Here is a 25,337-nt window from a genome sequence, read left to right as displayed (position 1 = left end):
CTAGTCCCACCTGCCAGCACCTGGCCCACATCCCTCCAAACCCTTCTTATTCATATACCCATCCAAATGCCTTTTAAATGCTGCAATTGTACCAGCCTCCACCACTTCCTCTGACTGCTCCATACACGTACCACCCTCTGTGTGAAAAAGTTGCCCCTTAGGTCTCTTTTATATCTTTCCCCTCTCACCCTAAACCTATGCCCTCTAGTTCTGGACTCCCCGACCCCAGGGAAAAGACTTTGTCTATTTATCCTATCCATGCCCCTCATGATTTTATAAACCTCTATAAGGTCACCCCTCAGCCTCCGATGCTCCAGGAAAACAGCCCCAGCCTGTTCAGCTTTTCCCTATCACACTAATCCTCCAACCCTGGCAACATCCTTGTAAATCTTTTCTGAACCCTTTCAAGTTTCACAACATCATCCCTTTCCAAAAAGTGAAAGGCCCACCTTCCACATCAGTCTCTTCATTCGGAAACATTTAAGGCACCAATCCCCTTGAGATTCCCTGGGAGCTGGCTCTGAAACAAACTTATAACTGGGTGGCTTTGTGGCAATAAATTAGAAAGGTTAACACTTTTACAAGAGAAAGTGTTGATCTCTGAACTAACAAATGCTCACTTATTAAGGAAAACAAACAGCTAACATGGGAGCAGGAGATAGGAACTTAGTCCACTGAACTTTCCTCATTGCTGTCAGATGATCAGCCACACTATTCAGGACAACTGTTAAAAACATTCTGAAATTAGTGAAAGACCGGAGGATTAGTGTGACCTAAAGATTGGAAATTAGGAGATCTACCATCTACAAAATGCACTTTCAAAACCCATAACCACCTTCATCAAAGACCAACGGCAGCAGATACGTGGGAAACCCCCCCACCCCCCACAAGCCACTCACCATCCTGACTTGGAAATATATCACTGTTCCTCCAGTGTTACTGGGTCAAAATTCTCAAACTCCTCCTTAAAAGCACTGTGGCTGCCCCAGAGTGTAGCAGCTGCCCATCACCACCTTTTCTGGGGCAATTAGGGATGGGCAATAAATATTGGCCCAGCCAGCAAAGCCCACATCCTGTAAATACGGTTTCAAGGAAAGAATTCTTGGGCTGAACATGCAATAATCAGGTAGAGAGTACGAGTCTTTATTTCTGATCCGCTGTGTTCCTCCAGATTCCAAAGTTGCAACTCAGTCCCCCCCAAAAAAAAGAAAGAGTAGGAAGAACAGTGGAGATTGAAACAGCAGCCAAATTGAGCTTTAGATGTATTGAGTCAATAGAGGTAAAAACAATGACTGCAGATGCTGGAAACCAGATTCTGGATTACTGGTGCTGGAAGAGCACAGCAGTTCAGGCAGCATCCAAGTAGCTTCGAAATCGACGTTTCGGGCAAAAGCCCTTCATCAGGAATAAAGGCAGTGAGCCTGAAGCGTGGAGAGATAAGCTAGAGGAGGGTGGGGGTGGGAGAGAGTAACAGAGTACAATGGGTGAGTGGAGGAGGGGATGAAGGTGATAGGTCAAGGAGGAGAGGGTGGAGTGGATAGGTGGAAAAGAAGATAGGCAGGTCGTACAAGTCCGGACAAGTCAAGGAGACAGTGCTGAGCTGGAAGTTTAGAACTAGGGTGAGGTGGGGGAAGGGGAAATGAGGAAACTGTTGAAGTCCACACTGGTGCCCAGGGTTGAAGTGTTCCGAGGCGGAAGATGAGGCGTTCTTCCTCCAGGCGTCTGGTGGTGAGGGAGCAGCGGTGAAGGAGGCCCAGGACCTCCATGTCCTCGGCAGAGTGGGAGGGGGGAGTTGAAACGTTAGGCCATGGGGCGATGTGGTTGATTGGTGCGGGTGTCCCAGAGATGTTCCCTAAAGCACTCTGCTAGGAGGCACCCAGTCTCCCCAATGTAGAGGAGACCGCATCAAGAGCAATGGATACAATAAATGATATTGGTGGATGTGCAAGTAAAACTTTGATGGATGTGGAAGGCTCCTTTAGGGCCTTGGATAGAGGTGTGGGCACAGGTTTTACAGTTCCTGCGGTGGCAGGGGAAAGTACCAGGATTGGAGGGTGGGTTGTTTGGGGGCGTGGACCTGATCAGGTAGTCACAGAGGGAACGGTCTTTGTGAAAGGCGGAAAGGGGTGGGGAGGGAAATATATCCCTGGTGGTGGGGTCTGTTTGGAGGTGGCGGAAATGTCGGCAGATGATTTGGTTTATGCAAAGGTTGGTAGGGTGGACGGTGAGCACCAGGGGCGTTCTGTCCTTGTTACAGTTGGAGGGGTGGAGCCTGAGGGTGGGGGTGCAGTATGTGGACAAGATGCGTTGGAGGGCATCTTTAACCATGTGGGAAGGGAAGTTGCGGTCTCTAAAGAAGGAGGCCATCTGGTGTGTTCTGTGGTGGAACTGGTTCTCCTGGGAGCAGATACGGCGGAGGCAGAGGAATTGGGAATATGGGATGGCATTTTTGCAAGAGGTAGGGTGGGAAGAGGTGTAATCCAGGTAGCTGTGGGAGTCGGCGGGTTTGTAAAAAATGTCAGTGTCAAGTCGGTCGTCATTAATGGAGATGGAGAAGTCCAGGAAGGGGAGGGAGGTGTCAGAGATGGTCCAGGTAAATTTAAGGTCAAGGTGGAATGTAAAACCTGCAGGTCACTGGGTTCTTTCTATTTATTCCCCACAACATATTTAGGTTGAACTGAGAACGTGGAAACAGGTCATTCGGTCCAACCTGTCTACCTTAATTTCCCTCCATGTCAGCAACTGGTCTGTGTCAATAATCTGGAATCTGTATATAATATCGCAACAAGAAAAAGGCCAAAGATACTTGGGCTGCATTATCCAGTGAACAGAGTGGAATGAGTTAGGTTCCACTGTAGACATTTTCATGGTTTACACTCAAAGTGATGCAGCTATTCAACAGGTAACTGGATACAAAGGGAAACACCTGGCCCAGAGAGAGGAGGGTGAAGGGTTACATTAAGGATTTCCAACACACTAAACTTAGAAGTGTATTTAATGTTGGTTATCGCATAACGATGATTGGCATTCAGTACTCTAAGTCCCTACAAAGATACCTCTCACTGGTGTACTCAATCATGTGAAGAACCTGCAACTTAGAGTAAAACATCACCTATTGGATCGGAAAATACACAACACACATACTCACAAAGTCATGGTGTCATCGGAAGACCATCTGCTTTTAACCACTTCAAATCGATGATAAGCCTAAACATTCCTTGCTTAATTATTTCTCCAACTTTCTTATACATCTCTCCTTTCTTTGCAGGGGAATCCTGAACTCCGAAACAAAGGCATCACCGCACGGTGTCAGCCACTCTGTTACAACAAATCCGCTCTTGTCTGACATTATTTCACACACAACCTCACACATGGGAGGTGACTCCAGCAATTGTCAGTTTCACACAGCTACCAGTAAAACTGGTTAACCAGAGCGAGAGAAATCTTTCTTAAAGAGACAGCAAGGAATAAATGGGTTTTTGAAGAAAAGTGTTATTTAAACAGTTCACCACCAGCACTTCCACAGCCACTTACAGATACTGACATGCAAATCACAAGTGTCAACATGAACAACAGCACAAGGGCATAGAGCAAACGGACTGGCGTTATGAATGTCCAGGAGAAAGTGAGGACTGCAGATGCTGGAGAATCAGAGTCGTAAAGCGTGGCGCTAGAAAAGCAGTCGGCCAGGACAGCATCAGAGAGAGTTGACATTTCGAGCACAATTGCTTTAAATTTTACAGAATGCCATCTCTAATTAACACAAGGTCAGAACACCAGGTACAGTTTTACCCACAGGATTTAAAACTTTTGGGGTCACATTCCTGATGAAGTGCTTATACTGAGAACATAGACTCTCCTGCTCCTCGGATGCTGCTTGACTGGCTGTGCTTGTGGGGCAAGGTGTGGATATGGAGTTCAGTCACAGGTCAGACTTCCAAGTCCTGCATTGAATCTCAAAGGTTCTACTAAAAGTGGGTTGCTTGATATTTATTGCAAACTAATTTATTTAAATGTTTGCCACAAAAAGCTATTTTTTTGAGGAATATGCTGAAAACTGAAGTAAAACACAGTCACTGATTGCTTTAATTTTACAGAATGCCATCTCTAATTAACACAAGGTTCAGAACACCAGGTACGGTTTTACCCACAGGATTTAAAGCTTTTGGAGTCACATTTAATTAAAGTTGGATAATGAAAGAGTCACATTTTGCCCTGGGATGTACTGATGAATCTCTGCTGCAACACTTTGTCCATCACGGAATTTACAGCAGAACCTTTAGTCCATTGCCATTCCCAAAGTCCTGTTCATAATTACAAATCCTGTCCTCCTTTTCACACTGGCTATTTTTAAAAAAATATCGATCCACTGTATTTCAGCAGGATCACTGGATTGAACCCATATTTGACTACTTTGAATATAAAAATATTTCTCTAAGTGTCTCCATTTTAGGCTTTCAAAGTGAATTCCTTCTGGGTCTTTAGTTGCTAACAGATGTGCTTACTACATTGCAGGATAGATGTGCAGGTAAGGTAAATTGGCCAAGCTAAATTGCCCATAGTGTTAGGTGCAGGGGTAAATGTAGGGGAATGGTCTGGGTGGGTTGCCCTTCGGAGGGTCGGTGTGGACTTGGTTGGGCCGAAGGGCCTTTTTCCACACTAAGTAATCTAATTGCACACATTAAAGCAATTAGTGACTGTGTTTTACATCAGTTTTAAGCATATCCCTCATAAAAATAGCTTTTTGTGGCAAATATTTAAATAAATTAGTTTGCAATAAACATCAAGCAGCCCACTTTTGGTAGAACCTTTGAGCTTTGAATGCAGGACCTGGATGAAGTACATCTTTACTCCAATGTCTCTCAGTGTATGCTCCTTTTGAAGTATTTAACAATCACTATACCACTGTACAATATTCTGCTCCTTCATCTCAGAGAAAAAAAAGTCACTGTACAATTTAGCGCTGTTACTTTTATCTAATATCCATCTGCCCAAACTGCAGGATTCAGTCACCTCTTGATCTCGCTGACAGAGTCTTCCTAAGCCACCACTTGGAGGGACAAGGGCAGCAGGTACATGGGAGAACTGAGCCGTCCCCATCCTGACTTGGAAATATCGCACCGTTCCTTCAGGCCAAATCCTGGAATTCCCTCCCTAAGGGCATTGTGGGTCAGGGTGATTAGGAATGGACAATAAGTGCAAGCCGGGTCACATCCTGTTAACAAATTCAAAACTGGAGAATGTGGAATGCGGCATAACTACCAGGAAATAAGCCAATACAGTGACAATCAAAATTCAAAGCTGAGATTTCTTTGAACTGACCAAAGAGTTCCCAAGAGTTTCATTGATTTTTAAACACCTCTGTGACCCCTGTCAGTTACTGAATCAGCTATAAGAATTTCACTGCATTGAGGGAAGTACTACTTTAAAAGGGCTCAAATAAATGCTTGTTGTCATTTACGATAAACCATTTGTGACACTTCAAAGTGCTTTGACTGGATTGAATAGTTAGGTGATCAGACTGAAGGGTCTTTTTCTGTACTATAGACGTCTGTGACTAAAATTGTCCAATGGCCGACAGTCACCACCATCCCAATGTGCATGAGTAACTGAGTCGACATGTTGATTCTCTCTGTGCTCCTGCTCAGAAACACCAGCAGTGCAATGTGCTTCCACGTCCAACTAGACACTTGCCGAGCTGGTCAGATTTCTATATCCATATTCTAACAAATCAACAATTCATGGTCATCCTTAAACTCTTAATTCCAGCGTTTTTTAGCTTGAATTCAAATTCCACAAAAGCTAGGTCCTCAGAACATTGCCTGGGTCTCTAGAGTCCAGCCATAACACCACTAAGCCATCAACACCACAATATTTATATCGCTTAAAGCATGATTTGGAGATACCGGTGTTGGACTGGGGTGTACAAAGTTAAAAATCACACAACACCAGGTTATAGTCCAACGGGTTTAATTGGAAGCACTAGCTTTCGGAGTGACGCTCCTTCATCAGGTGGTAGTGGAGGACATAATTGTAAGACACAGAATTTATAGCAAAAGTTTACAGTGTGATGTAACTGAAATTATACATTGAAAGAGACCTGTTGAGTCTTTCATCTGTGCGAATACCATGATAGTTTCATTTCTTTCATGTGTAAATCACAAAACTTTAAAAAAGTTGCATTCTCAGGTTGACTGTAACAATTAGTGTTAGCCAGATAATATGTTGAAGGTGTTAGACCCCGGTGGTCCATGTCTGTGCCATAATGTTTAGACAGATTCTAATCTAAAAAGTGAGATAACAGAATCTTACATGAATTCATGCAGTTTTTGAGCAACGTACAAATTCACCCCACAAACGTATGTGCATGTGTGCGTGTGCGCGTGCGTGCCTGGGGTGGGGGAGTTGAGAGTGTGACAAAGAGTATGTGTGTGTATGTGAGTGTACAGCACCTAAGTCTGTGAGGGGCTGCACGTGAGAAGGTGTGGGGGTGTGTGGGAAAGTGTATATGTGCGTGCGTGAATGTAGAGTGCTCCAAGTCGGTGAGAGGATGCATGTGAGAGCAAGTGTCTGTAAGAATGTGCGAGTGTGTCTGTGTGCATGTCTGTGTATACGCATGTGTGTGAGAGAATAGTGCAATGGTGGTCACCTGTAGTATGACATGAACCCAAGGTCCCGGTTGAGGCCCTCCCTATGGGTACCGAACTTAGCTATCAGCCTCTGCTTGGCCACTTTTCTCTGCTGCCTGTCCCAAAGTCCACCTTGGAGGATGGTCACCCGAAGGTCCGAGGCTGAATGTCCTGGACCACTGAAGTGTTCCCCAACTGGGAGGGAACCCTCCTGTCTGTTGATTGTTGTGCGGTGCCCATTCATCCTTTGTCGTAGCCTTTGCTCGGTTTCACCAATGTACCATGCCTCCGGGCATCCTTGCCTACAACGTATAAGATAGACAGCGTTGGCTGAGTCACATGGGTAACTGCCATGTACAAGGTGGGAGGTGTTCCCACGCGTAATAGTGGTATCTATGTCCACACTCTGACATGTCTTGCAGCGTCTACCGTGACAGGGTTGTATGGAGTTGTCCTGACAGCCGGGCAGCTTGCTACGAACAATGATCTTTGAGGTTTGGCAGTTGTTTAAAGGCAAGTAGTGGAGGTGTGGGGAAGGTCTTGGTGAGGTGCTCACCCTCATTGATAATGTGTTGCAGGTCACAAAGAACATGGCGTAATTTTTTAGCCCCTGGGAAGTATTGAACAACAAAGGGTACCCTGTCAGTTGCAGCCCGTGTCTGTCTCCTGAGGGGGTCATTACGGTTCCTTGCTGTGGCACGTTGGAACTGGCGGTCGATGAGTTGAGCATCGTACCCCGTTCTTATGAGGGTATCCTTGAGTACTTCCAGGTGTCCGTCACGTTCCTCCACATCTGAGCAGATCTGGTGTACGCGTAGGGCTTGTCCATAGGGGATGGCTGTTTAATATGTTTTGGGTGGACGCTGGAGAAATGTCGCATTGCGAGGTTGTCTGTGGGTTTGCAGTAGAGTGTGGTGCTGAGGTGTCCATCCTTGATGGAGACGCATGTGTCCAAGATAGTCGAGAGTAGTCCTTGGTGAGTTTGATGGTGGGATGAAACTTGTTGATGTCTCTGTGTAGTTTTATCAATGACTCCTCACCATGGGTCCAGAGGAAGAAAATGCTGTCAATGTACCTGGTGTACAATGTTGGTTGGAGGTCCTGCAGAGAGGAGTCTTATTCGAACTGGTGCATGAAGATGTTGGCATATTGGGGTGCAAATATGGTCCCATAGCTGTTTCATGTGTCTGGATGAAGAACTGGTTGTCAAAGGTAAAGATGTTGTGATCAAGGATAAAGTAGATGAGTTGTTGGATGGTGTTTGGAGACTGGCAGTTGTTGGTGTTGAGTACTGAGGCTGTTGCCGCGATGCCGTCATTGTGGCAATATCTGAAACAGCTGGCCCAAAGCTTGCTGGAGAAACCAACATTATTTATAAAAACTCAGCAATGAGGTGAATAGAAGTCACACAGAGACATCACCAAGACCAGCTACATCCAATCTGAGCAACATCACCTGACAGCACCTTGCCCCATGCAAACTTGACATTTTCTGAACCCTACATTGGTTTCTGGTCAAACAACCCCATGATTACAAAACTGCCCTGCCTCCATGGCTTCACTCCTTCCTATCTTTTTAATCTTCATGAACCCTACATCCATCAGAGATCACTGCACTCCTCCAATTCCAGCCTCTTTGCCACTCCCAAATCTACCTACATCCCATGTTCAAGAATTGTCTCTAAATCTTTCTGCCTCTCTTTCCTTTGTTATGATGCTACATAAAACCTAACTCCTTGACCAAAATTTTGGTCTTCTAACCTCCCATCTCCCTTATGATAACACTCCCACAAATGTCCTCGGGGCATTTGTTAATGACAAAGGTTCTACGTATATGCAAGTTGTTGCTGGTAGTAAGTTTGGAGTGTTCACAAGTTGTTGACTAATGTGCACTGCTCCCCCATGAACCACACAAACGAAAAATTACATTGAGTTGTAAGCGTTCTATTCCGGCTGAGTTTGCATCATTAGAAGGAATTAATCTCATTGCAGCCAGTTAGGGTTGGGACTCAATGTCATAAAGACCTTTCTAACAAGGTGATTTATTGTATGGCAGTAGATCTTGGAGGGCCCAAAAATAAATTATCAACCAATCAGATCCCACAGGGCATTACAATGTTCTTAGACATTGTTTAAAATTAACTTTAAACAGTTTTCTCCTGGTTCTAATTTGATTTGAACTTACCGTTTCACTCTCTCATTTGCTTTGTTCTTTTCTCTAAATATTTTCTAATCAACTTGCTCAGAAACATTATGGCATACGCTTGGAGTAGGTGAGACTTGAACCCAGGCCCCTTGGCACAGAGGTAGGGACACTGCCTTTGCATCACCAGAAGCCTCATTCCATTCTCCATGCACCTCAAGTTCATAAAATCGATTGGTCCTTACTGATTTGATTATGACCCTCACTGTGTTTCTGATCAAACTGCCCAGGATCATTTTTCAAAGCTTTTATCACTTCAGCCACCTCGATCACATCACCATGATTCAGCAGTTTTAAGGATCCTGTGTACAGGAACACTCCCAGAACTCATTCGCAGGTAGTCATTTGTTAAGTGATTTCAAACATTAGATTTCAAAACAATGAGAATTTTATTGCTCCCTCTCCAGTGCCTCAATACAGTGTTATCAGTGACACCCACATCCTGTGGACGAATAAATGAAAAATAGGTTCTTTTATCTTTTGATTCTAATTATTCCATTGGCAGTGTACGGTAGAGATCTCAAATTGTAGCAATAAAGTAAGGTGTGTAGCAAATGGAATTTCATTTAAGTTTGCTCACCTTTTCTGACCCAGGTTCGAGTGCAGAAAGCTTAAAAGTCTTGACTCAATTTCTGTAAAGCCCATCATCATTTCAAGTTCAATACTAAACCAAGACTTGCAGAACCTAAACTGGAAACAACAGAGGCTGCAGTTCACAGCGGATTATCTCGACAATGAAAGGTATTTCTGGATATAATGCAGAAGATGCAGGGTCAGGTCATTCCAAAAAGGAAGATAGATCCTAAGGGGAGGCAGGTGTGGCCGTGGCTGACGAGGGAAGTTAAGAACTATATAAAGACAAAAGGGAAAAAGTATAACATTGCAAAGATAAGTGGGAAATCAGAGGACTGGGAAGCTTTTAAAGAACAGAGGATAACTAAAAAGTAAATACAAAAGAAAAAATAAGGTAAACTCGCCAAAAATATAAAAGGAGGATAGTAAAGGCTTTTATAGGTATGTGAAAAGGAAAAAAATGATAAAGGCTAAAATTGGGCCCTTGAAGACAGAAACGGGTGAATTTCTTATGGGGAATAAAGAAATGGCAGAAGATTTGAATTGTTACTTTAGACCTGTCTTCACTGGGGAAGACACGAGCAATCTCCCAGATGTAATAGCGGCTGAAGGACCTGAACTGAAGGGAATTCATATTAGTCAGGAAATGGTGTTGGAGAGACTGTTGGGTCTGAAGGCTGATAAGGCCCCAGAGGGGGCCTGATGGTCTACATCCCAGAGTACTGAAGGAGGTGGCTCTAGAAATCGTGGATGTGTTGGTGATCATTTTCCAATGTTCTATAGATTCAGGATCAGTTCCTGCGGATTGAAGGGTGGCTAATGTTGTCCCAATTTTTAAGAAAGGAGGGAGAGAGAAAACAGAATTATAGACCAGTTAGTCGAACCTCAGTGGTGGGAAAAATGCTGGAGTCAATTATAAAGGATGAAATTACGACACATCTGGATAGCAGTAACATGATAGGTCAGAGTCAGCATGGATTTATGAAGGTGAAGTCATACTTGACTAATCTTCTGGAATTTTTTGAGGATGTAACTCTGAAGATGGACAAAGGAGTGTCAATGGATGCAGTATACCTGGACGACTTTCAGAAAGCCTTTGATAAAGTCCCACATAGGAGATTAGTGAGCAAAATTAGGGCACATGGTATTAGGGGCAAAATACTGACATGGATTGAAAATTGGTTGGCTGACAGGAAACAAAGTAGTGATAAACGGCTCCCTTTCGGAATGGCAGGTGGTGATCAGTGGGTTACTGCAGGTTTCAGTGCTAGGACCGCAGCTTTTTAATGTACATTGTAATGATATAGATGAAAGTATTAAAAGTAATGTTAGCAAATTTGCTGATGATACTAAGCTTGGTGGCAGGGTGAAATGTGAGGTGGATGTTAGGAGATTACAGGGTGACCTGGACAAGTTAGGTGAGTGGACGGATGCATGGCAGATGCAGTTTAATGTGGATAAATGTATGGTTATCCACTTTAGTGGCAAGAACAGGAAGGCAAATTACTACCTAAATGGAATCAAGTTAGGTAAAGGGGCAGTACAAAGAGATCTGGGTGTTCTTGTACTTCAGTCAGTGAAAGCAAGGATGCAGGTACAGCAGGCAGTGAAGAAAGCTAATAGAATGCTGGCCTTCATAACAAGAGGAATGGAGTATAGAAGCAAAGAGGTTCTTCTGCAGCTGTACAGGGCCCTGGTGAGACCTCATATGGAGTATTGGTCTCCAAATTTGAGGAAAGACACTCTGGCTATTGAGGGAGTGCAGCGTAGGTTCACGAGGTCAATTCCTGGAATGGCGGGACTATCTTACGCTGAAAGATTGGAGCCACTGGTCTTGTGTACACTTGAATTTAGAAGGCTGAGAGGGGATCTGATTGAGATGTATAAGTTTATTAAAGGATTGGACACTCTGGAAGCAGGAAGCATGTTCCCGCTGATGGGTGAGTCCCGAACCAGAGGACACAGTTTAAAAATAAGGGATAGGCCACTTAGAACAGAGTTGAGGAGAAACTTCTTTCCCCAGAGAGTGGTGGCTGTGTGGAATGCTCTGCTGCAGAGGGCAGTGGAGGCCAAGTCTCTGGATACTTTCAAGAAAGAGTTGGATAGAGCTCTTAAGGATAGTGGAATCAATGGTTATGGGGATAAGGCAGGAACAGGATACTGATTGTGGATGATCAGCCATGATCATAATGAATGGTGGTACTGGCTCAAAGGGCAGAATGGCCTACGCCTGCACCTATTGTGTATTGACTCGAAACGTTAGCTTGCTCTCTCTCCACGGAGTAATTTGCTGCTACGTGCAAAACCTAAACTTGCCCAGTCACATTATTATTTACAGCACAATAGTACTCTGCTCTTAATGATGCCATTTCACACATGGATCAAATGCAAACACATTATTATAGGCCACTGTGCCCATGACACAAACATACACCATTCGCCCCCTTCCTCCAATCCATTAATCAATGGCTCACTTTGTCTCCGGCCCTTTTGGCGAATTTTCTGTTTTGCAGCACTTTATCAAACAGCTTTTGGAAACCAATGTACACCACATCGACCACACTCCCTGTCTACCATCTCTGTAACCTCATTGAAAAGCTCCATCAATGTAGCTTGGAGTGATTTTCTGAAGAAAATCGGTGTTGGTTTTCTTTATTTCACCTAAATTGGTCCAAAAGACAGTTGATTTTTCTCCCAGGCAACTGTTTCTAAAATCTCGCCAAACTCAGAAATGGACCTGACTGGCTTGTTGTGGCAGAGTTCATCCAAACAGCACCAGCCATCATCCTACTGAGGGGCCGAATGGTCTACTCCTGTTCCTTTGCTTATGGTCTTATCCCTGTCCCCTGACATCAAACCCCCATGTCCAAGCAGGATTAGAATGTAAATAATGAGAAATAACATGGGTTTGGGTGGGTTACTCTTCGGAGGGTCAGTGTGGACTTGTTGGGCTGAAGGGCCTGTTTCCACACTGTAGGAAATCTAATCTAATAAACATGACATTCAAAAACTGCTGGAATCTAAAATCGGTGACCTCACCACCTTACCATACATTGCAGTGTTAAAGCTGGTAAGGCCAAACTATCGAAAATACGGTTTTGGATTTAAAAACAATTAGAGACTGAGGAATTACCAAATAAGTATTAACTCAAAAAGGTACAAAAGCATTTCCTCTGCTCAAACGTCCCTGATCCTGAGGGCGATCGGGATAAGTGTGTGGGAGAGCCTTCTGAATGCAGAGACTGATGGCAGATCGAGTTTGATTTTTTTAAAATTTGATTTACTATTGTCACGGGTACCTGAGTACAGTAAAAAGTTGTATTTTGCATACAGTACAGGCAGATCATAATATTCTTGGACATTCAGATCACAGGCTGATTGAACAGAGGGAGGCACACAGAGTTACTGTTGTGGCTGCAGGGGAGGTGTAAAAAAGCAAGTGTGGTGGAGAATCAATGCCATTAACATGGAATGATTATTTTAGTTTGAAGAGCTCACGAGGATCAGGTCTGGTGTGCACTGTTTAAGGGTGGAACTCTGATGTGATCAAGGAGGAGAAAGAACTCACTGAACAGGTTATAGGCTTGTCAGAAACCTGACAGATACATTCCTTTAGGGGACAATGGGACCAGTTTCTGGTTGTTATGGACTTTGTCAGACGCTCAGGCATTTACAGCACCAGAGGTCACTCATGTTCCAGCCTCTAGCCCTGGAAGTTATGGCAACCCAAGTGAATACCTAAATTTGACAAAAGTTTCTGACTCAGTCCTCCTTTCAGACAGTGAGTTTTAAATTCCCATCATCCTTTGGGTAAAAACATTGTCTCCAACTCTCTTCTTTGCCCACAACCTTTTCCCTTAAATCAATGACCTGCCTGATTATTGACATCTCAACTAATGGAAAAAGTGCTTCCCTATCCACCCTCCCTCGGCCCTACCCAAATTTCATACATCCAGCATTAGAGCCCTTCTTAAACTTCTCTAACCACCCCAGTCTGTCCAATCATTCCTCAAGTCCAGACCCACCAGGCCATTTTCACAAGTTGTTGAAGATTAAGGCACAACTCTCCACTGGTATACTCAGTCAGGTTCAAGTGCATTAAAAGCAACCAAAGTATGATAAGTTCAAACTGCAAGGTATAACACTTGGCTTTGTTTTTTTACAGAATGGAATATGCCTGACATCTTGTGGCTCAACATGAAGATGCAGGAATATCAAACTATCTGCTCATTAGCAGGATGTTCCCGTCAGGTTTAATCTGCACTTTTCCCACCATTCCAATACCGTGTTACTGATAATATCTGGATGTTCATGATGTGCAAACTACACAATGATTAATTGGTCTTGGGTTGCGCACATTATTAAGCACTTTGGATTACAAATATGGAAGTTAGTTAGACGTGCAATTGCTAATGGGGGAGAAAAGAGATAGCTGGGGATTTTCTGGTCATAAACATACAACAATTCGTTGCAAAATAGCAAGGATAGATAAACAGGAGAAATAAATAGATCTTTTCAGGATGCACTGATCTAGAAAATAAGCAAAAGCTGAAGAGCTTCACAAAAAGCTGTCACACAGAACAGGTACAGCAACAGGCCTAGACCACAGGGTTAATCAAAGGTATTAGAGGGGGTGGGAATCAATCCTCACCATAGCTGTGCATTACAGGTTTTTCTGTATTTGAATCTGTAACAAACTTTGTGAGAACTGTATCTGAACAAGGTACAGGGATCAGGTAGGAAAACTGAACTCATTGCAATGTCAGGGTAAAAACAATGACTGCAGATGCTGGAAACCAGAGTTTAGATCAGAGTGGTGCTGGGAAAGCACAGCAGGTCAGGCAGCATCCGAGGAGCAGGAACATCGACGTTTCGGGCAAAAGCCCTTCATCGTAATGTCAGCTGTGATGTCCCTATTCCAGCTACCTGCCCACTACACACTGGTAGAGGAAGGGAGGGGCGGAGGGAGGAGCATTCTGGGATGGGGGGTGGGGGGGGTGGGGGGGGGGGGGGGGAGATTGCTGAGATACAGATGGCAAGGCCCTGGAGGGATTTTAGAACAAGGATGTTTCAAATCTCTCAGACATCTTCACAATTTTCCACCCCTCCTCATCACTGAGGTGCGATCAGTTGGTTTTGCTGCAGCCCACAAAGTCTTCCCCAGCTCCTGGGAAGATTACCGCAACAGCTTCAACCCCGTCCAGCAGCCTGAAGCTTAATAACTGCTGATCAAATGTTCAATAAATGACATTTAAATAGCACCTTTAATTTTGCAAAATCTCCCAAGGCACATCACAGAAGTGTCAGCAAAGATCATTTGACATCAAACTACTTACTGAGTGAGGAGGTTAGACAGGAAGCTACGTCAAAGCTGAGAATTTAAGGAGGTGAATGAGTTCAAGTTTAAACATTGTGGTTCAATCGTCACGGATTTGTGTCTCCAACTTTGTTAAAAAGGTGCAATTATCATTCTCAATCCCACTGCCTCAACATGCTGGATACACTTAGCTGCTTCCAGTTCCAAGGGAAGGTTGAGCTCATGGCCATGTGACTAACAAGGAAACAAATATTTAATCCAATCAGTGCCCAGTTACTAAGACCCTACCATATGCTTACCACCAGGAAGGTAAACACATTCCAAGTAAGGGATTTGACGAACTGCCTTCAAGAACACAGAGGTGCCAAATATTTCGACAAGAAATAACTTACCTGTAGCACCTGTGGAAAGTGTGAAAGCACATCCACCTGTCTAATGTCAATCACAGGCACAGTGGACACAACTTTACACACACTGTCAGCTCGATGCAAAAGGAGAAAAGGCTCCTCTTGAAGCCTTCATCCAACTTAGCTCACCTTCCTACTGCTTCAGTTGTTACTCTTGTGAAGCACTGTTCTTGCTCTAACCCAAAAACTTTGTGAAAGTGAAGACTGCAGATGCTGGAGGTCAGCGTCGAGAGTGTGGTGCTGGAAAAACACAACAGGTCAGGCAGCATCCGAGAAGCAGGAGAGTTGACGTTTCGGGCAAAAGCCCTTCATCACTCCAGTCCAACAGAGGCACCATCAATACAAAAATCCATGACATCAAGTCTTGGGCTTGGAATGCAAGATGGCCATTCAACCCTGGAGATACCACCTTTTAAAGCAGTGGGAAGCCAGGAACTCTGATTCAGCCCGTGTCTCACAGGAGGTCAGAACAATTCGAGAGGGAGGGAAAATCTCGAGTATTCTGCTTGCTGAGTCATCAAGATATCAATATTATAAAGAGACAAAAACCAGAAATTACTGGAAAATCTCAGCAGGTCTGGCAGCATCTGTGGAGAGAAAGCAGTTCTGAGGAAGGGTCACTGGACCCAAACTGTTAACTGATTTCTCTCCACAGATGCTGCCAGACCTGCTGAGATTTTCTAGCGATTTCTATTTTTGTCTCTGATTTACAGCATCTGCGGTTCTTTTGGTTTTTATCAATACTGTAAAGTGAACTGATCTTTAATAATTAGCACATAACCACAGGGTCCTGTTATGGTCATGTTCAACAATCCCTTTTTCACCATCCCTAACAAATTTTTAATGGTTCTCAGCCCAGCCCTTGTGATTCATTCATAATGAAGTATATTATCCCAAACATCATAAACTGTCACCGTCCTTTCACAATAAAGTCGATTTGCATGATTTTATTTCTGAGTTGTTGCATTTACAATTCTTCATCTTGATTTCCTGATACTCTGCTCCTGGTCAGGTTGACATAGCATTCCGATTTTACAACCGGGTGTCTAAGCACACACTTGGTGTATTGATATACCATCCAAACCTGGCCTGCCCAACATCGAACAGCAGTGCATCAACTACCCTCCAAAATGTCTAGATAAGGCACTCAGTTCAAGGGCAATTAGGGACAAGCAATAATTGTTGACCTTATCAGTATTATCCCATGAGAAAAAACAAAAAGCCACAGACAACTATACTTCAAACCTACTGAAAAGGAGAAACGTATAACATCTCTGGAATGAAAACAGAAGGATCACTTGGATACTTCTTTCAATGAGCTGACGACTCAATGGACTGAATGATCTCCTATTCAGAATTCCTCAAATCCAGTACATTCCTGGTACCCCAGAAAACACCAGACAGATTTCTAGCATCAAGACAATTTTCAGTTTTGCGAATGCCCAGTTTCTAAAACATAACCCCAACCTCAGCTGAAGGAAGAGGAGAGTTGGGCTCATGATGTGGGTTTAACCTCAAGCTCAGAAGCAGTAGCTATGAAACTGTCTCTAACTCTGGTATGCATTTTTTCTTCCTCCTATGCTGAAATTTAAGGAACTGGCTCATCTCAAACATCTGTTAAACTAGCCTCCACCCGTCTGGTCCCTTCCCCTTTCTCTGCAATTACTGTAAACTAATATATTTCCAACTTTACCCAATCCTTACAAGAAGTTATTGACCTTTAGCCCAGGTACTGTTCCCTTCTCTGTAGACGCTGTTTGACTTGACCAGCATTTGGAGCTGTTTAATTAGTACAGTGAACAAACGAGCTAGTGACTGGATTCATTTCATTGATTTCCCGACTTCAACTGCACCAAAAACAATCATAAAATCATAAATTGCTGATTCAGAGTCTTCAAAAAAAAGGAAGCATTTCTATTGGCGTCAGCAGGTTTCTTTGATGTGAATGATTGAAGACAACTTGTTAATCTTCAACTAAATGGGGGTCAATGTTTGGTTTTCAAATTAAATCCAAGCAATTACACTTTGGTAGCTCAACTTTCATTTTAACAGACAGGATCCGCTCAATGTGTTGTGCCTGTCAGAAAAGATTTGTGAATAGACTGTTAATCACTTTTACCAAACCACCATTAGTTTGGATGTTTCAGGTAAATATCTAGTTTTTTAAAAATATAGATATCAGTTGTTGAAACTAGAAAACTGCTTTACATTTTCAATCCATCGATTCACTCACAATAGCGGATTTCATCAAATAATGGAATCCCTGCAGTATGAAAACAGGCCATCCAGCCACACTGCCTCTCCAGAGAGCATTCCTGTGTAACCCTGTATTTTCCATGGCCAACCCACTGAGCCCATACATCCCTGGACAATATGAGCAATTTAGCATGGCCAACCCCCCCTAACCTGCACATCTCTGGACTGTGGGAAGAAACTGGAGCACCTGCAAAAAAAAATCTACACAGACATGGGGAGAATGTGTAAACTCCACACAGATAGTTGCCTGAGGCTGGAATCGAACCTCAGTGCTGACCACTGAGCTGCTGTGCTGCCCCTGCGGGATTTGACCCACAACAAAACAGAACAAGTTCATTTCAAGGGGAGGCAGTGATCAACATTGTTTATCTTTGGCAGACTGACCATACACACGACAGTGCCAAAATCTTTAGTCAAACATTTCACAAGCTCCATCTTGTATTGCGAGAAAGGAGGAGCTAGAGGACGGAGATGCACATCAGCACTGACTGAATGCTAAATAACCAAGGTCTTTTCCCATCGGTGTGCTTGGGGGTGTCCCAAACTAGAGGGCATAGGTGGGAGGGGAAAGATATAAAGAGGGACCTAAGGGGCAACTTTTTCACACAGAGGGTGGTGCGGGTATGGAATGAGCTGCCAGAGGAAGTGGTAGAGGCTGGTACAATTACAACATTGAAAATGCATCTGGATGGGTATATGAATAGGAAGGGTTTGGAGGGATATGGGCCAAGTGCTGGCAAATGGTACTAGATTAATTTAGGATATCTGGTTGGCATAGATTAGTTGGATGAACGGTTTAATTCCGTGCTGCACACAACTCTGACTGGAACAAAAACAAGATACAGCGGGTACTGAAAATCTGAAATGAAAACCGAAAATACTCAGGTCTGGCAGCAGCTGTGGAGAGGGGAATGGAGTTAAATGTTTCAGGACCACACATGAGAACAACCCCAAACATTAATTCCATTTCCCTTCACACATGCTACCAGACCTGCTGAGTTTCTCCAGCATTTTCAGATTTCATTAACATTGCTTGGTTAATTAAATGAGTCAGTGTTTCAAAATGATCAGGATGCAATTGACGCTGATTCACTTGACTTCTCAAAAAGTCAACCTCTGATTTTTGGATTTTCCAAGAGAGAGAGAGTGTCTGCTCCCAGGTTTCCCCAGCTACTACACCAAGGTCAGAAAATGCCGAAGGATGATTTTGGACAATGCCCCCTTCCTGTAAGGAAGTCTACCTTTTCTAAAAAGCACTACAGCATATAACAGTGATACTGCAGAGATCAGGAAATGTGAGAGAGTCACAAAGTGTTAAAGTGATCCTGACTCATTGTAGAATGTGAGGAATTTCAATACGTGTCACAGTGAGAGTCACTCCACATTTGTTTCATACAAATATGGAAAGACACTGCAATTACTGCCAAATCAAAACTGACTAACAGGAACGACAGGTTTGTTTTGAACTGTTCTCTCTGACCCAGAGTAGCAGCAGATGACTTCACACGGTGAGCACGGTGAACCTGCCAGAGGGAGGTGGTGCTTTGGTGATGGTGGTGGAATAAACTCAGCTTACCATGTGCCTCCATTTATCAACCTCATTCAGAGGAAAGGAGTGGTGGCCAATAAAGGTCAAGATTGGGCTTGGCTTTGAAACAAACCAGGGGGCAATACATGGATACTTACTGCCAGGAATGGGATAGGAGAGAGAGAGATGGGAAAAGCATTCAACATCCCCAGCTGTCAATGAATGACACACGACCAGACAGTAAGCTTGTTGTGTAATCAGTGCCAAGATTGTGCTAAACTTGTTCCCCAATTCCTAAAACAGATACCCACTGCAGGAAACACCAAAATAGCCTTTTCAGTGTCAAACTACAAAAGGAGTTTTGAAAGACCAAATGCACATGCTAATTGTGAAAGATTAAATAGGTATTTCAATCCAGATTTATTTTCCGTTAGAAATATTCTGAGATAGGGTTGAAATTGCTGCCATTGAGTTAAACTATCTTATATGACCTATAACTGACATCTGGTTGAGTTATTGTAACAACTCTAAGGCAGTGTAAAGATATTGTCTAATCAACCTGCTCAGAGATGTTATTACACATCTCTAGGATTTAAACCCTAGCTTCCCAACTTGAGGGAAGGTCACTACCATCACATTGTACCAGAAGGGCCCACAAAAGGCAGTGTACAGTCCTTGGATTGGTCAGCTCAGTTGGCTGGATGGGTGGTGTGATTCAGAACGATGTCAACATCATGGGTTCAATTCCCACACTAGCTGAGGTGACCCTGAAGGACTCACCTTCTCAACCTCTCCCCTCGCTTCAGGCATGGTGACCCCCCCCCCGGTTAAACCACCACCAGCTGTCTCTCTCTAATGGGAAAGATGATGATGAATTTATCTTTACATTCCTGGGGAGATATTTCCCAAAGAAATTCCATTGATCTTCCTAGCTTCTTCACTATTTCCCAGGGATGTAATTAAAAGAAAATGAACACAAAGTAACCAGCAAAGTAAAAGTTCAGGATTGCAGAAGTTCCACCCAAAAGCTTCCTCAATTTTTGCTGCTTTGACACTTAGCTGAATGTTGCAAGATAGGAATCAGCAAAAAAAAAGTGAACTCAAATATTGGGAAATTCATAATTACCAACATTCCTGAAACCCTCTGGCTAATTTTAAAGTCAGAGGCTCTGTTTCGCTCCATTCTTTAACAAGTTTCAATTATATCAGTCCTGTCTTTCTTCACTGTCTCAACTGGTATTTGATTCTATATCAGAGAAGCTACAAAGAAAATATAGTTTAATAGAAATAAGGATTTGTAGTTTGAATGCCTGGGTGCATCTGTAGAAAGCTGAAAGAAAACAATGTAGTAAAAGAGAAAGCCCACCCGAGTACTCAGTCAGCAGAAATCTGCACACTAAAACCTGTCTCCCTTCATTCCTTCGATATAGCAATCATTTCCTGCTGCAATGCAAAGGAGATTTCTGTTCAATGATTGTACTGTTGCAGAAATCCAAATTCTAATTCTTTCATTTTTAATTTATTAGCAAAAACTGGAGCCAGTTTAACTCAAGAGGTCTAATTAGAGAGAAAATTCAGTTTACAAAAGACTTATTTACCCAACTTCTTTTGTACAGGGTCAACTAGCGTAAATAGCAGACTGTGTAAAATGCTGAGCTCACGGACAGAAAAAGAGCAAGGTTTGTGTCCAGCAATTACAGCAACACTGCTAACACGCCACCTGTCTTTCACAGCGAGAGCACAGACTTTGTTGCCAATCAGGGACAATACAATCCCCAAACTAGAGCAGAGAGGTCAGTGATTTAATACATGCTGCAAAGAATTCATAAAAAGGAACACATTAGTTTAAATCCTACAACTGTAAGTTTTTGTTTCCATTAAAATAGAAGCATTAACTTCAATTTTAATCAAATGTTATCAGCATACATATGTTTAATTTTCCATTACCCTCCTGCCTCCTTTTCTTGTTAAATTATAACACCAGGGAGCTGCTAAACAATTCTAGGTGTATGCTTTGAACAGAGAGGTTTAATGGTTGCTGAAAGTTGTCAAATTTCAATTTGATTTTTTTTCCCCACAGCGCAGTCATTACTTTGCTTTCTGAGAATGGTGTCTCAAGGTTAGTTCTCATTTGTCTGAAATTAATGACCTGGGGCATATCAAGTCAACTTCTTCTTCCTTAAGTGTGTGTATCTGCACCTGGTTCAGCTCCTCCCACTTCTCACCCCATACCACTGGCATTATACTCTCCACTCTCTTGTGCATGTTAAACCAGAGGATGTAAAAGCTTAAACGTTCAGCCATCGGCCAAATTACAAACACCACCACTGCGTCCATCTTCACAATCATCTCTGCCTGTCAATAAAACCACACTGTGACACAGATTCCCCAGACATGCTTTTCAATTGCTACATCCTTGGCCTACTCCACAAATTCCAATGAGCCTGAAATATTAGGCTGCCTGTTCCCATTCCAGCGTGAAGTCACTTCACTCACCCGCTTTGACCTTAGTCTGAGGGTACACGACACCAGCTGTAGGTACTATAACCTGAAGGAGCAGAGCTCCGAAAGCTGGAAATTTCAAATAAACCTGTTGAACTAGAACCTGATGTAGTGTAACTTCTGACTTTGTCCACCACAGTCCAACACCAGCACCTCTACATCACAGCTCACTGACTTACAATGATGCCCATTCTCCAAAAGCAGCATGAGCACTTTTAAGGCCATAACCAAACCATTGCCATTTCCTTCAGCCTTATATCCTCTCCTATAGTCTCAATACCAATCCTTTCCCCTTTGGGCCCAGCATTGGTGTTAAAACCTTCACAGGCTTTCATTGTATTCTGCAAAACTCTGCCCTAAATCCCTTCAGCTCTCCAATTTCAAAACCTTCTCAAAATGTCACAATATTAATCTTTCCTTTTATTACTCTGCCCATTCCTGTGTTTGTCTTTTCCATTTCCCCTCGGTTCATTTCATGAGCAAGTGTATTTCATGAGCATTTTGGTTTGTTTACCAGAAATTAAAAAGAGTAATTACAGAAGATGAACCAAAAGGTGACAATATTTCACTGGACCTTGTGTGTGTCAGACATTGCTCAGCCTTGTCTTTAATGGCTCACATTGTTTCACAAACTGGTTCTTGTTGCATGGTCATATGCTCCCTCCGGATTCAGACCCAGTCACCGCTCTGACAGCCCACGAGTCTAATGCTGGAGGCTCAGTGATTAGTTCATGTTGGAGCAACATCCTACACCCCATCAACAGCTGATCCATAGCCAACGGAAAGACCTCTATCAACAATTCGAGAATGCAACATTTTCTTTATTATTTAAAATTCCCTTGTCTAATTCGATCACTTTATAAAGCAACTTTGCCAACGTTCTGCTCAGTTGGTAGATTCTGAACTCCAGATAACTTCCTTGTCCAGTCTCATTCCTTTGCACCTCCCCCACCTTCATCCACAGACTCTCAGCCTTCAACTTCATTTTTAGATTCCAACACAATCTCGTTTCACCCCATCACAGAACAGTACAGCACAGAAACAGACCCTTTGGTCCAACCTGTCCATGCTGACCAAGTTTCCCAAACTAAACTTGTCCCACTTGTCAGTGTTGGCCCACACCACTCTAAACCCTTCCTATTCATGTAGCTGCCTAAATGTCTTTTAAAGCTGAAAGTGTGTTGCTGGAAAAGCGCAGCAGGTCAGGCAGTATCCAAGGAGCAGGAGGATCGATGTTTCGGGCATGAGCCCTTCTTCAGGAATGAGGAAAGTGTGCCCAGCAGGCCAAGATAAAAGGTACGGAGGAGGGGCGTTGGAAATGCTATAGATTTAAACATTTAACTGTCTTTAAAATGTTGTACCTGTATTACATCTACCATTAACCTGACAGTTCATTCCACACACAAACCACTTTAAAAACATTTGCCCCTCAGATCCCTTTTAAATCTTTCTCCCCTCAGCTTAAAAATCTGCCCTCTAGTTTTGAACCCCCCACCCTAGGGAAAAGACCTTTGTAATTCACCTTAATTGTGCCCCTCATTATTTTATAAACCTCTATAAGGTCACCCCTCAATCTCCTACACTCCAGTGAAAAAAGTCCCAGCTTCTCCAGCCTCTACGTATAACTCAAACCCTCCATTTCTGACAATATCCTGGTTAAATCTTTTCAGAACCCTATCCAGCTTAATATCTTTTTTATAACTGCAGCCAGAACTGGACACAGTAATCCAGAAGAGACCTCATTAACGTCCTGTACAACCTTAACATGATGTCCCAATTCCTAGACTCAAGAGGTCTGAGCAATGAAGGCAAGTGTGCTAAACACTTCGCAACCACTATCTACATGTGATGCAAACTTCAAAGAATTATGTACCTGACCCCCAGGTCCCTCTGTTCTACAACACTACCCAAAGTGATATTTTAATTGTATAAGTCCTGTCCTTGTTTGTTTCACCAAATGCAATACTTTGCATTTATCCAAATTAAACTCCATCTGCCACTCTCCAGCCCAGTGTCCCAATTGATCAAGATCACTTTGTAATCTGAGATAACCTCCTTCACCATCCACTATACCACCAACTTCAGCGTTATCTGCAAACCTACTAACCATGTCTTCTATACCTTCACCTAAATAATTTATAAAAATGACAAACAAAAGTGGACCCATCACTGATCCCTGTGGAACACCGCTGTAACAGGTCTCCAATCTGAAAAACAACCCTCCACCATCATTGTGTCTCTGGTCGTTAAGCCAATTTTGTATCCAATTGTCAAGCTCACCCTGAATCCCACATGATCTAACTTTACTAAATAGTTTTGATATGCAGAACCTTGTCAAAGGCTTTAGTAAAGTCAGAGTAAACAATGTCTATCACTCTGCCCTCAATCTTCTTGATTACTTCCTCAAAAAATGCAATCAAGTTTGAGAGACACAATTTCCCTCCCACAAAACCATACTAACTATCACTAATCATTCCTTGCCTCTCCAAAAGCATATAAATCCTATTGTTCAGAATCCTCTCCAACAACTTACCTGCCAAAGTCAGACTCACCAGTCTGTAGTTCCCAGGTTTCTCCTTATAGCCATTCTTAAACAATGGCACAACATTAACCACTCTCCAGTCATTCAGCACCTCACCTGTATTTATAGATAACACAAATATTTTTGCGATGGGCCCCGCAATTTCCTCCCTAACTTACCACAATATGCTGGGATACACTAGATCAGGTTCTAGAGATTTATCCACTTTTGTATTTTCTAAGACCTCCTGCACTTCCTCTTCTACAAATTTTCTCAAAACTCACTAACTCCCACTTCTGCAATGTTTTCAAAACAGCAACATTTATTTCCGAGTCCTCTAGCTTCCACACCTTCCTCCACAGTAAAAACTGGCCTAAAACTAATCCTAAGAATTATACCTAAATCTTTCTTAAAAAATGATTAATGTTTTGATCTGAACAGTTTCCTGTGGCAGACAACTCCACAGGCTCCCCACTTGCTCCATGAAGAACTTTCTCCTCAAAGAAAGCTCTTCCTTGTTAAATTTTGGTTATTATTTAAGATTTAATTGTATATCAATGTTTGTACTTGAGAGTTTTGATTATTTTTGTAAACTTGTAAAAATGTTAAATTTCTAATAAAAATATCTATATAAAAAAAAAAGCTCTTCCTGAATGTTCAATAGCTTTACTATTGCAATAATCGATTGCCGTAAGCTGAAAACTTTTAAAAAGCCACCCAGGGCCCCAAAACATTTATACTGACTTAAAGAATTTAAACAATTATCCTACGCTGAATTCCATTAACTATGAGCCTGCAATGGAGATACAAGATCTCTGATCACCATTCCAAAGTCTTTTTCTGCATCTCTATAATCAATGATCCCTGCTTCAAGGGACCCATGTTTCCCATTTTGAGACCAGAGAGACTGTCCAGCTGAGAGCTCTTAGAGAAGTGACACTACCTCCTGTTCAGTGCTGTACGTTCTTCTGATGGGGTGTTAAAGCCTGTCTCACCATTCCCAAACACTGAGGAGTAGTAGAAAGGGAGGACTGCAGATGCTGGAGATCAAGAGTCGAGAGTGTGTTGCTGGAAAAGCACAGCAGGTCAGGCAGCATCTGAGGAGCAGGAGAATCGGCGTTTTAGGTATAAGCCCTTCCTCAGGAATGCAGTCCTCACATTCTCAAACATCTCAAGACATGATCAAAAATTCAGCTCACATTATCAGAACTCCTGCCAGTGATTCTCCTTCAAGCAACTTGACCAGAACACAAGTTAATCAATCGTTCACATCCTTGCCATTGATAGGAAACGGCTCAGAGCAAAACACTGCTTCATCTATCTGCCTAACAGTCACAAATGATACTCAAATTCGTGTATTTGTGAAACACTAACCAGAACCAAGTGCTAGATGTACACAAAT

General features: G+C 42.9%; 1 protein-coding gene across 4 annotated transcripts in view; it reads right to left on the bottom strand.

Moving 5' to 3' along the window:
* LOC140486903 (NAD kinase-like) overlaps window positions 1–25,337 on the bottom strand; it is a 109,295-nt gene that overhangs the window by 81,284 nt on the left and 2,674 nt on the right. The window contains exon 1 of one of the 4 annotated variants that reach the window (XM_072586001.1): window positions 3,149–3,333. The exons of the other annotated variants lie outside the window; for them this stretch is intronic. Within the exon in view, the coding sequence (XP_072442102.1) occupies window positions 3,149–3,156 (8 nt within the window). The 5' untranslated portion in view covers window positions 3,157–3,333. Of the gene's footprint in view, window positions 1–3,148; window positions 3,334–25,337 lie in introns of those variants that run through there. 4 annotated transcript variants of the gene reach the window in all.

This window comes from Chiloscyllium punctatum, chromosome 16 (assembly GCF_047496795.1).
Source record: "Chiloscyllium punctatum isolate Juve2018m chromosome 16, sChiPun1.3, whole genome shotgun sequence".
In the NCBI taxonomy this organism is placed as follows: domain Eukaryota; kingdom Metazoa; phylum Chordata; class Chondrichthyes; order Orectolobiformes; family Hemiscylliidae; genus Chiloscyllium; species Chiloscyllium punctatum.
Note: the sequence above shows the minus strand (reverse complement) of the source record. Positions and strands in the feature narration are given on the sequence as shown.